The following is a 13610-nucleotide window of genomic DNA, read 5'->3' as shown; positions in this document are numbered from 1 at the left end:
CACACACACATACACTGCCCACCCCCCACCAAGAAAACAGACAAAACTGCTCATTGCTTTACACAGCATATTTTTGGCTCACTGACTAGAGTTTGAGAAGGGGTTTCAATTTTCTTTGCTATCACAGACTTGTCTGATCGCGGATGAGTCATATAGTCTTTCCATGCCTCAAGCCTTCATCTCTAGAAATGCTGCTTAGTACTGCCCTAACTGTCCGGTGAGTGGTGAGAATATATTTCTTAAAATGTTTTCACATCCTTAGTAATGAGGACCATGTGAGAATGGAGAAAAAGATTTCCTTGGAGTATCCTATACTGGATTTTTTGAAATACAGATAGGGAAAGGGGATTTGGAGGTAATGGCTAATGCTACTGATTTTTTTTTCCTCCTCTCAGCCTTTCCCCAAATTATCCTTCTCAGGCTCAAAAGTTGTTTCCAGCATTAGGTTTCTGTTGAGTTAAGAATTTAGTATTTTTCTTGATCCATGTCATCTAACTGGCACTTATGTCAAGGAAAAAAAAATAATTTAAACAAAATCAATATTTATATTGCTTAATTCCACACGTCTGTGCTGAAAGAAAACTGAACCCCAAGTGGATGGACAATGTTATTCCACTGCAACGCCATCCTCTCTGTACTGGGCACCACAGCAGGGTCCTGCTCTGACCCAGGGCTCCCCTGCTGACAGCTCACTGGAAGGAAGAAAAATATTTCAAACCATACTTAGTGTGGTCACGAGGAGTCTGTTTAATCAAAACAAAGAGTAATTGAAGAGTGACTCCCAGTTTCATCACTGAAATGCAGAATTCAAAGATTTTAACCCTCCCGTGTAGGTGAAATTCTTCATATACTGTGACACTGTTGGTTATGGAGTGTACTTCATAGCGTGTATATATATATATATATATATGGGCCAGGATTTGCATGGGGGATTAAAGGAGTTAGCAGCTAGCCCCTGTTAGACTTTAGCAATATTTGGAAACCTAACTCTCACTGTCTCCTTCAGAAAACCTTGCCAAGATTGCCAGAAGCTATATTTAAAGCTTTTTTTTTTTTACTTCCCTCATATCTATTTAGCTATCCTTTATCCCAAATGGTAAGATTGGACTTCTTTCATTATTCTCTTCTGTGCAACGTCTGTTGTTAATTTTAAGTAGGATCTGTTGTTAGAATTTGAAAAGCTTTTGAAGCCCAGGTAATTATTAGCCTCAGACTTCTGTAGTTTTGGACTTGCACATAGTCTGATGGTCTTCTTACCCTTTTTAACTTCTTACAAATGTTTCCTAATTATTAAGCATATGTGACTTGTGAGCAATGCCATACATTATTAATGGGCCAGTCTCTTAGAACTCAGTGGAAAAAATCAAAACTCCTTATGAAAAGTTGCTACTGTGAAAGTAGTAACTTTTCATATTTAATATCACTGAGGCTTTACTTTGTCAAAAGACCAAAGTAATATAATTGTATTAGAGGCTAATAGCATGACATTTTTCTTCTGTTAAATAGCTTGCATTTTCAGTACCGTCTAAAATGAAGACATTTTTTCTCCTCTATTTTGAGGCTTGTCTTGGTTAAAAAATAGCTAAATTCACTTTCTGCCTGGCAGCAAGTTTTAACAACAAAGAACAAAATCCTGAAAACGGTTTCATAATCTAAACAGTGGCACTTACTTAACTATGCAACTGCAGCTGGTGAAATTAAGAAATCTCTAGATTTAAGTAATCATCCCTTTTCCAAAAGTAGCTGGGCAGCTCTCAGCTCCCTGATCTTCGTTGTTCTCTGAGGTGGGGAATTTAATGCAACTGTTGCCACAATTAGAGAGACTCTTGGGTGAAAAACTGAGGCTGTTTGGTCAATCAAGTGCAAGGTGATTTAGAGCGGATAGGTATTTGAAGACAGAGGGTACACACGCTCTTCTTGAATTGATTTTTTCCTTGTTAGTCTTTTAGACTCAACACAAGTGGGAATACACCAATTTCAACATGTCCCTCCATATTACCCCTCCAGGTCAAAACAAAAGGAGATTGAGTTCACTTTTGTAGCAGGAAACAAGTTGCTGTGATCAGGGCACGAGAAAGAGAAATGGCAGCAATGCTGCGAATCCAATCAGGGCCCCTTGGAGTCGCACAGAGCTCTCTGCCAAACCTCTAAGGCGCTCGCGATGAGGGATGATAATTTCATTCCCCATGATCAGGCAAAAGAAAGGTATGATCAAGCGACAGACAAAATTGGAGCCTAAATTAAATACCGGGAAAAGATCTCTCAAAAAACAACCCCTCTAAGGCTAATGAAGTTGAATTAAAAACTGTTAAATCAGCTTACGAACAACTATTATCACAAAGTGCTCATATATCACTTCCACTAGCCAAATATCAGATCTATGAAAAGAGGGAATACAGCCAACAGTATGTTAGCACATTTAGTAAGGGGAAATCGAATATTCTGCCTAACACCAGAAATTAAAAATCAAGCAGGGAGCCAATTTACTCATAGAGATATTAATAAAGTTCTCAGCGATTTTTATAAAGTATTGAATAGTTCCCAATTATATTATGGTGATAAAAAAAGCATATTACATTCTTTGAGAATTCAGTAATTTTTTTCTAGGCTGTTTCAAATAGATTAAATTAAACGAGAAGCAAAAGCAACAATCCCTCCTAGAGCTACTTTTAAATGTGAATTTTGACTTAAAGGAGACTTGGACAGTTTTGATTGCCATGATGCTTTTACTGAACTATACAGTCTCCTCAATCCCTTGAATGAATCTTTGAGGGGGTGATATCTAGATGGATTTCTAAATAATATATGTAGCTGACTGAACTATAATATAAAAATTTTAAGATCTGGGAAGTTGCACTTCCTCGGGTCTTTGTTGTTTTTGACTACAGTAATCACAATATTAATGCAAGACCTTTATCATACTAGAATCCTTATTAGCTAAAATGTAAGAGTTATCACCTCTGCTCTTTGCCTGAAACAAGAAGCAATCCACGTTAGATGAGATTATTTTTTTTTTTTATGTCAGTGGCTGGAACTAATTGAATTCAAAGTTCTAAGTGCCAGCAGAGTTGCCACAGAATCTAGTAGTTTTGTTACAAAACTTTTACTAACACTAAGTGATATTCAAGGAGAAAAGAACTCAAATGGAGTTTATTGAGCTGAAGTCTACGACATGAAATCATTAAGGGAGAACAGAAATGGGCATCTTTCAAAGTTATTTTAAAAAGCCTCTCATCAAAAAGTTGAAATTTCATCCATCATTAGAGAACATGAGAAATATGACTTACGCATCTTTCTTTACAGGGCTGCAGTTGCCCTAATTTTCAGTAGCACATAAACTACCAGTATTTTGGGCCCTAAAATGTTTGACATGAGATCAAATGTTAGACATGAAGTCCAACACTGGTTTCAGGAACCCCCAAGCTCTTCCCACTGCAGAAACAGGTGAGAAGCCATGAGATAAGGACACTTATACAGGCTTATTCTTGTGTCACAAACTAACCGTATCTGCAACCCTGACCACCACCACACACTGACCAAACCTCTCTGCACTTGCTTACAATGAGTTGCTAGAAAGTCAAGTCAGAAAACTGTCAATGAAAACAGAGGGATGCTGAAAAAATAGATTAGGTTAGGAAAATATTGGATTTTTGCTCAATAAACTGTACCCAGCTAAAGAAATTAATAAATTTAATAAATTTTTCACTTTGAGGAGCTGTTTTTCATGCCATGGGACAGAAAGAACCTACAAGGTTCCCAAAATAGTTGCACTGGTGTGATTAGGTCCCCAATTTGATGCCATGCCAACTGAGAAACTAGGAGAAGGAAGGGGAAGAAGAAAGGTTACAGTGTCCTTCCCAGCATCTCACTGGAAACTGCTCTTCAGACACTTGCATGAGCTCTATATTGCTGTAGCTGCCCTATAGTTGCCACACAGAAGAAGGCAGAAAGAGGCAACTGCCTGCAAGCACTGCCAACAATTTCAATGACAAATGAGGAGTAGTGACTGTGATAGTAAGAATTTTCTGTCAGCAACAAACAGCTGTGAAAATAAATATTTCATAAATGGAAAGTGAGAGGAAGGATGGCTTAAAGTGAGTGGACAAGAAGAAACAATATATGTCATGAAGGTCTCTAAGAAGTTCCTGACTTAAAGATGACTGGAGATGGGCAAGAAGTAAAGGACAGCAGGCTGTGGACTTGCTTTGCTGGACTTACCAAGAAAGGAGGTGGCGCGGGAGCAAAAGAAATTATCTAGCTTGCCCGCAACAATGGTGAAGACAAAATAGATTTTACTAAAGGAGCCCAAGGAAAAAGAAAAATATGAAGAGGTATGGCCTGGTGAGACCACCGTCTCCTGGCTGGGCACTGGAGAGATGAAGATTCAGCCATGAAAAAGAGGGGGTACAAGGACCAGAAGCCCCATGAGCAAGTGGAAACAAATAAGCACAAGTGGTAATCCAAGCAAAAAAAAAACCAGACAAACAAACAAAAAAACACACAATCCCCCCGGTGCACACATGCAGAATACCAACTTTGCAAGAAATGAAGAGGCTGAATTATTTCCTTAACCTGGGCAACGACCTTCCAATTACCTTTAAAAATGCTTATGGTTTGAATCAGGTGCCAGCTGTGATATGAATCACAATATGAGCTGTATGCGTGATCCCAGAGCTGCGGCTAAAGCCAGAGAGGTATTCAGCCAGGACAGGGACACGAATAGGTCTGGGAGACATGCAGTGCAGGAGACCCCATCTGAACCAGTAACTGACAATTACAGGAATATACTCCAGGGGACATAAATGGAAAAAAAAAAAAAAAAAGTAACTCTATTAATGGCACAAAAGCGTAATGGCTGTGGCTGGTACTTTCAGCTTAGAGCAATTTCGAGGCATACCATGATCTCAAAGCACATTCAGTAAGGAAAAATTAGAAACAATTCCCCACTGTGGGCTAATGAACTAATACAAAAGCATGAGCAAATCTCATTTTTAGAGGACATGTGTAGACTACAGCTTTAATTGAGAACCTTAGGAGGAAAGCTTCATAGAAAGTACCAAAAGCGGGAATCTGAAGTAGAAAAAGTGAAAAATGATCAAATACTGAAAGTGAGTCAACATCCAGTAGGAAATCCCAAATGCAAAACGGCATTAGCTCCAGCACATTTCTGCATAGAGGTAGACAAGCGCTTACTGGAAAGAGAAGATTTACTTGATGTTTTTTGTTGAAAATAAACTTTTTTGGCCCAAAGAAAGAAAGATTCTGTGAAGCGGATATAGAAACATACAGATTAAGAGATAAGCATAAGAGGGGAGATAACATCTCTCCTTGTGACATTAAAAAGGTAGGCAAAGAACGTTTTCTTTCCATTTTGTTAGAGGTGTGTGACACCAGCTCGAGTGTTGCGTCTCTAGAAGTTCATTCAGGAGGAAGGAAACAAACACACTGCCTTCTCTTATTGGGAAAAATCAAGACACAGCAAAGTGCTTTCGAAACTACCTATCTCAAAGTGGAGAACTGAGGCACAAAGAGCAGGCAGCTAACAACACATGTCTTTTGAAGGGGGGGGGGAGAATAAATCATAGCAACCATACAGACTCCGAGGAGATCCCCAGGATCTTTTCCTTGCTAGTTAACAGGGATGCAAGAGTTACCCCCAGGCTACATTCACCTTTCCATCAGGCTAAGCCCGTTGGGTTCCTTTCATGTGTTCAAGCAGTTGTGTCTTACACCATCTGATGAGAAAAGCTAGAGGCGGCAGATGGGAAACTGCATCCGCAAAGAACACAGCAACCTCCCTCTCATTTCCAAGGCTGGGAGTGGGAAAGGGCCATGACGGAGCAGACTAAGTGGTGTATGTCCCATCGGTGTGGTCCACAAGGAGACATGCATGAGAAATTTGAATCTGCTCAGATCTAACATGTAGAATCACTAGTTTAGTGAGTGACTGCTGAAGAATGAAAACCATTAAAGACCTATTACAAGAATTTGACCAACCTCAGCCTTAAAATAAAAATGATTAAAAAAAAAATGATTAAAAAAAAAAAAAAAAGCTGTGACAAGCATCATGCTTTAAATGACATTTCTTCATATTGCTGGTGGAGTTTTGGACAAAAGAAAGAGTAAGTTGTCGGGCAAAGATTTAAATATACATAAAGTCCTCAAATCTGCCCCCAAGATATCTGCAGCCAAACACATCTATGCTATAACTACTATTTTGGAGAAAATATGACTCATGGAAGCTAAGTGCTTTTCTTTACTTGTTTATCTCCACTTATCCCTGCATTTTGATGCCTTGGTAACAGGCATGAAAAACAGGAATCAGTCCAGCACCGGGCTTTTTAAAAAGACTACTTTATATATTTGAGAAATTTTACAGGAACCATGTCTCTATTTTTCTACATGCTCCATTTTAAGGTTTGAGTTTTCAGAAATGAGAGTGTCCAGGTAGCACGGGAGTACACACAGGGAATGAAAAACAGCACGCTACTTTCACACTCACTCCAACTATCCTATAGGTAATGCAGACTTGATATATATTTACTCCCACATAGTCCCATGAGTTTACAAGGAGGCATAGAGCTCCTCCCTCGAACACCTTAAAATCTAACCAGGGCAAAGATGACAAAACATAGGGGAAGACCTTCAAGGAGGAAAGAATGAGAAGATTATTTATAATGAGAAAAGCAGCAAGACTGCTTAAAGATACAGCTTAATTACAAGGGAGGATTTGAAGGAAGACAGAGAGAAAATGCGTGACAGAGAACAAGGAGACAATCATGGGAGTCACATAAAAGGATGTACAGAGCTGAAGAAATAAGAACGGGAATAGATGATGTGAGTGCACATTAACCTCTCTCTTTTTTTCTCCCAGAGACTCACTCCAAAGTTAAAAAATGCTCTTGGATATTTGCCATTCAGTTGGTGAATCCGAGAACACACCCCTGCAGGCCCATCATGGCTCTAGATTGGCCTAATAAATCACTTGTCCCAAGACAATGCAATTAAGCCTAATTAGCCGATGCCTTTATTCCTAAACAGTCTCTTCCCAAGGGAGCCTTTAACTTTTGGTTTCTAAATTAGCTCAAGGAGCTAAATTGCTCTCATCTCCTTGCAAAGGAATAGTTCATTTCTACCTTTGCACAGGATACTTTATGCACCCGGGGGACACGTGTTGCGCCCCACGAATAGTTTATCCATACATAAGTCCACAATTCGAGTCCACTAGGACTAGTGAAAAACCCTTCTGGAAACAGCAGCATGTACACATCCATCCATGACCACTGACTTTCCACCTTGCTGCCGTCGGCGCAGCTCCCTAGCGGTTTCTACTACATTGCTTCTCCAAATCATCTCCTTGGCCGGACCAGGGTGCTCTGTTCTGCTAAAACTTTCAGTAGTGCTGAGATACTCAGAGCTCTGAGACTCCAAGGGTCAGTGAGAACCGGACCGTCTTAGCTAAGAAGTATTTTAAACAAGAGCATATTTAGTTCGTTCTGATACAACAGATATAAAACAACCTTCCCAACCTTTTTGTGACCATCCGTTGCTCCCAACTCACATTGCTCCAAAACAACATTATTTTCAGCAGTTTCACAGAAGGTTCAGCTATTTAGTTGGGGGATTATGTGGCTCTAATTTAAGTGGGAGTAATGTGGTATCTCCTCATAGATCAAGAAAATAACTAAAGAAAAACTCAGCTGGAGCTACCAACACTGGAAGGGGTTGAGCAACCTTTTGCAAAAAAAGTTACTGGGCAGAGAGGGTCTGCACGGCAGCAGGGTGGGGACCCAGACACCTGGGAAAAATGGGAAGGGGGAGATGGATGGAGCTGAATTAATGTATTTTTGTTTATCTCATGCCAGGGTAAAAGTTCACTCACCAAAATCTGTGCAGGTCTCTATAAAGAAGTAGCGGGAAGCCATTTGTACTCTGGCATTTTCGTTGGAATCAAGACGCCAAAAGGAAAGTGATCCAAGAGAAAGGGTTGATATCTCACCTCTGCCTATGAAGAAAGTGTCTGAAGATACCTTGTGTTTCTCAAAGCTAGTATGAAATAGTTACCTTTCTATTTCTTGCTCTTTGATACTTTTTCTTATCCTATAGTAAAAGCCGACATGCTCTTTGGACATCAGCTGCTTCCTGCACATACAGCATTTCTTCACATCACACAAACTTTTTATTTTTAAACTCTACCTGCTGCTAGTCTGTGCTAAAGTTAAGTCTTAATAAATCCTTTCATTTTAAACACTAGACTGTGTGCAGTTTTCATTTAATCTTCTGCCAAGGCTTATCTATTATTCTCCTGGCTGCTTTACATACATTTATTTCCCTTTCATCTTTTTAAGTTGTGCCTTACTTTTTCTTACAGGGATTTGACTCAGACTCTTTTTCTTCTCCTATCTCAGGACTCTGTGAGTTTGTCCCCTCCTGTCCTTTACGCCTGCTGACAGAGCTGAACTCACCGCACATTTATAGCTGCAGATACTCCGCTGTGAACACCTGACTCCTGTACCTTCTATCCCAGGTGCTCACAAACATTCACATTTTGTTATAGATTACTTGCTTGGTAGATTTTAGTTATCCTTCCTTTTATAAATGGAGAAATTGAGAAACAGGAGAAGGAAAAAAAAAACAACAACAACAACAAAAAAACCCAGCCAACACTTCTCTGGAGTCCAAAAAGGCAGTCAAGCAAAATTTCTGTATTAGTAGGTCACCTTAGTGCTCTCTGCGCCTTGGAAACCTCGCCTCCACAACATAACTGCATTTATGTGGAAAGCTGGTGGCACAGGATCAGCCTGCACTGACCAAACAGTTTCAGCAGTGTTTCATAGCTCTGCTCTCTTCAGGTCTTCTTTTATTTGAAACCTTCCCATAGAGAAATCACTCTAGCACAATTAGCCAAGAATATATTGCATTGTGATATATAGAGCAGGTATTAAAAAAGCTATTTGCGTATTAAAAGACTTCAAAGGAGGTGAGATCATGAGAGAATAGGGATAGACTGGACCCATATATGTCAGACTGATTCAGTTTTACTGCTCTAGGAAGAAAGATAGGGGACTAGCAAAGGACTACCCAACGTACTCGGGTACAGATGTTAATTAAGACGGTAACAACATGTAACTTTTAGACCCATGGCCCTTGCAGTGAATTAGAGGACTATCCCCAGCTGAGGCAGGGAGTGCAGGACAGTGTTTGCAGTGACACAAAACAAGAAAAGGACATATAAGTCTGTGTTGTCTGCAGCCTCCATCTGCCAGCCATCAGACCTAAGGATCAAACCTTGCTCTTAGGCATAAATCCTTTGCCAAGTTAGTGAACCACCAACTTTTAAAAATTTTGTGGGAAGCTTGCATATCCATAAAGAGGAGAGGTGGGACTGGTGTTGCCTTTTGGCTGCTGGGATGTGCCACGATATTGCTGGATAACACCAGTTTGGGGTTGCGTAGGTTTGCAGTTGGGCTGCCCCAACCTCGGTCTGGAGACTCAAAGCAGAAAGCGGTTTTGGCACGGCCCTAGCTGCTGGTGGTAAGGCTATTAAATAAATTAATTCACTGTCTCTCAAGTTGCACTTTAAGAGAAAGCAGCAGCAAAGAAGTGTTTTGCTGTCCAGGGAGCGGGCTCTGGATGGAGCAGCACCACAGGGAGCAGCTGGAAGGGAATAGAGTTTCTACAAAGCGAGCGCCTATTTGCTTACGCTGCTCTAATTAGCAGGACTCTGGGCATGGACAAAAAGCATGCTCACAAAATTAAAGGAAGCTAAAACAAAATACCTAAGTGCCTTTGGTGATGGGCAGTAGCTGGGCTTCGGGATTTAAAATTAAAGTTTGGGATTGAGCTGTTTCATTTTCAATAAACACCTAAATCCTTTTTGTCCCAGCCTCAGTCGGTAACAGGCAAAGGCACTTGGCAAACGTTCTGGGTCTGCCTCTCTGAATTATGGTCAGAACACACATTTTTATATTAAAATACAATACATTGTTTTGATATAAAAATAACTACCTAGTCAATAGCTTGCAGAAAGTATGAAGGATGAGACAAATTAAAGAAATCTATACAGGTGGGTAAAATGACCTGTGTAATATTGGCCATAAGTTAAAAACAATATTTCAGACAGTCTAAATGACAAAAGGATATCAGCTGGATTGGAATTTAATTACCTGCTTATGTGTGGGCTGAGATGCAAAGAAACAAAAGTGTTTGGTGCTTGTTTTTGAATGAAGTTGTCTGGCCACTGGGTGTCATCCTTGATTCAGATGACAGCCAAAGACTTTCTAAATACAGCATCAAACCTGCAACTTCCTGAGCAGTTAAATTCCACTCTATTTGATTGTACAACATACAGCAAATTGCTCTGCATTTAAATCAGCTATAAAATTGAATACTTTGACATAGACAAATTCTCCTTTGTCTCACTGCCTTATTTGGAGCCCTGAAATGGCTGGTTGATGTGGAAAAGAAAGAAAAGTAATGCAATCGGGGCATATTAGCTACAAACAATCTGATGAGTGATTATCAAATCTCAGGAAATATGAAATAACTATGATTAAATAATGCAAAGGGTCTATGCAGGAAGCTTGGAATTATACCCTTAATTGGGCCCCAGGCTGAAAAAGCTTATTTCATATAGGCAATTGTATTTACAACGTTCAGTATCCAGATTCAGTACACAAGTTAATGACTATGTATGAAGAAGCAGGTTCAGGAAAAACTAATTTAAGCTCTTACCTACAATACCAAGCCAGTACCCTCACAGAAGTTTCAAAATTTCACCAAGGAGGAAAAAAAACCTCAAAGTCCTTGAGATTTTATCCATTCCTCCTCTTGCTATTCTGTGATTTCTAGCTGGCCTGCATTTTTTCACTGCTCAGCATCTTCCCAGCTCCCCACAGCCAGGGCCCAGAGGTTTGGCCATAGGAGCAATACCTACACCTCCACCTGGCTAACGGGAAAGCAGAAAAAAAACCCAACTTTCCAGAAGTAATATCCAGATATTCAGAATATTTTGGCAGTGTTCACATGTGAGGATCGAATCAGCTCACAACAGGTCATATGTCATCCTAATGAGTTTTCTGTTATGGGTGACTGAGAAGAACTTATCAGCGTTATTTTGTTATCTCCTGGGAGTCTAGACAGTCTGAAACCAGCACATAGCGCAGCAAAGCTGCTTATTATAATTTTATTTCTCTCTGAAATCTGGTTTAGTTTGCCTCCTTCCACCTAAAATAAAAGTAAGTGCCAGCAATTTCTCCAAGCGTTATAGCCAGAAAGAAATGTTTATATTTGTCGGTGCATTAAAAGTATTAATCCTACTGTTCTTAATATACATAGAGTACAGTCATATAACATTTTAAATAACAGTTGGTTGGTTTTTTTTTTAATGCAGCTAACCTCAGTTGATAGCACAGCTTTTCATGGATTAGACAGTCTTTGAGAACACAGATCTCCGTGTAATGCTTCCTAGCTTTACCAGTGGATATAAATTTAATGAAAGCATGCCAGTATTAAAGAGCTATTAGACACAGAGTTGAAATTGTCTTTGATTCTGTTCACCAACCAAAGACTTCAATGATTTTAAAAAATCCATTTTTAAAGGAAGATGTTAAATATTCTCTTTACATAAAACAGTCTCATTGGCATGATTTAGGTTACTTGTTTTTAATATTATAAGCATTCTCTTTTATGATTGTTTTTAGTTTAGAACTCACACCAGACTCCAAGGAGGAAATGTATTTAAGATGTGAGCATGCACATTAACAGTTTCAAAATTTACTAAAATTAACATAAAATAACCCATCTGACGTTACAAACTCAGATAACCAAATTACCTAAACTTGTACGACCCTTTTCACTGATGCAATAAGTCAGTAACAAATATTAGCCCAATGAGGGTTTTTTTGAAGTGAGGAGTTTCTTCTGCATCTATACATACATATATGCATAGACACACATGTCCATAGTCTATGACTAGGAATCTATACACTTTCCCACTTTCAGACGTCAACTCAAATAGAAGATATTTTCCCTTTTAAACTTCACAGCACCTTTTATTTGTATATTGTAATATACTTACGCTGGTTTAATACTCTGGGAATGCTTCTCATGAATGTAGGCACCAGCAAGGCCTCCTGCTCCAGAATTTAAATACTACAAAGAATAAATCAACAGGTACATGTCATGTTCATTATCTGAAAAATATAGCTTTCCTTCCCTCACCCCGCTCTATAAAACAGATCAATTTTAACATTCTAAAAGTTAGCATTGTCTCAAAGTGCTGATGTAGGTAAAAGCAGGTATATTTTCTCAGATTAGTTATAAAATATCTTTCTTGGTTTACATGTCATATTTGAAGTCTAACAGAGAAAAGGCTAGAAAATTGAACTGCAGCTGAAACAGTCCCATGTCATAATACATATAACAAAGCCATCAAACAATTCATCTGACTATATCTGTTGATTCTTAGTCTCCAGAGAAGTCAAAGGAGCAAAGATACCTTGTTCTATAGTCTGAAATTACTTAAGTTTAGGCAAGAGTATTCTCTTTTTAGGGACCACTTAAGAAAATCCTATAGCCGCAGGACCATCTCAGTGTGGGAAATAAGAGAAGAGCCTCTGATACTGTGACCACAGAGCAGACTGTGCTTCAGAGCAGACGTTTAACCACCACTAGCATCCATCTCACATCCACAAGACCTTGCAGGTCATTGCCACCATTATCTTTCAGAACCTTTTTTAATAAAGCCACCACTAAAGTCAGCATGCATCTCCTCGTTGTGGCTGGTTCAAAGATTCAGCCAAATCTTGATCAACAGTTCAGGTGCAGTTCTTATTCACCTGACCTGTTTGCTGACCCATCATATAAGTGACATTATGGAAAACAGTCTCAAACAATGAATCTGTTTTACCTTGTAGGAGCACCAGCAGGCAAAATCTACTCCCCAGTCATGCAAATGAAGCTCTACATTCCCAACAGCATGAGCCAGGTCAAATCCAACAAAGCAACCCTGCAGGAAAGAGATAATTAATATACTACTTATCAAGATAATCATCATTATAAAATTATTTTGAAAAAAAAGGTCTTTAGAGCTTTACTCGCTTTCAGTATAGGCATGCTATCAAGTCCCATCTGTTTTGAGTTATTACTAGAAACAAATTTTCTATACCATAGATAGATGTAGAAATCATGAACTGCTTTGTGGGCTTGTCTTCAAGGACACTTGAATATGGTTTAGATTCTGAAGTTTTTTCTCATGCGGGAAAGCGGAATCACTTGAAACAAGTATTCAGAACGAATGTGTAATTTCAAACTATTGTATGGCATGACAAGCTCTGGGCAAAGACAAAATAGTGATGTACATAATGATGCCAGTGACTCATGAATAATTACATTCCACTATAGACTTACACCTAAGCTCCCCCTGACATTTAAACTATGAGGATCTTGCTCTTTGGGAATCCAAATGGATGAGATAGCAGCCTATGCAACACATTGATCTTTAAGGACTTTTGTACTTGTCCCTAAAAAGTTACAAAAGCATTTTGTCATTTCTCCGTGAAAAGGGTTGTATTTGTCATAACCACGATTTACATAGGGCACGGGGGGGG

The 13610-nt window shown here is 39.3% G+C and overlaps 1 protein-coding gene across 1 annotated transcript in view; it reads right to left on the bottom strand.

Annotated features, from left to right (window-relative positions):
• The window catches only part of KYNU (kynureninase), a 53808-nt gene that overhangs the window by 11702 nt on the left and 28496 nt on the right, over positions 1 to 13610 (bottom strand). The window contains exons 8-9 of the mRNA XM_010575188.1: positions 12911 to 13009; positions 12080 to 12153 (exon numbers count right to left, since the gene is read on the bottom strand). Of these exons, the coding sequence (XP_010573490.1) occupies positions 12080 to 12153; positions 12911 to 13009 (173 nt within the window). The remainder of the gene's footprint in view (positions 1 to 12079; positions 12154 to 12910; positions 13010 to 13610) is intronic.

Source organism: Haliaeetus leucocephalus, unplaced genomic scaffold (genome assembly GCF_000737465.1).
Source record: "Haliaeetus leucocephalus isolate CR32 unplaced genomic scaffold, Haliaeetus_leucocephalus-4.0 Scaffold451, whole genome shotgun sequence".
Classification (NCBI taxonomy): domain Eukaryota; kingdom Metazoa; phylum Chordata; class Aves; order Accipitriformes; family Accipitridae; genus Haliaeetus; species Haliaeetus leucocephalus.
Note: the sequence above shows the minus strand (reverse complement) of the source record. Positions and strands in the feature narration are given on the sequence as shown.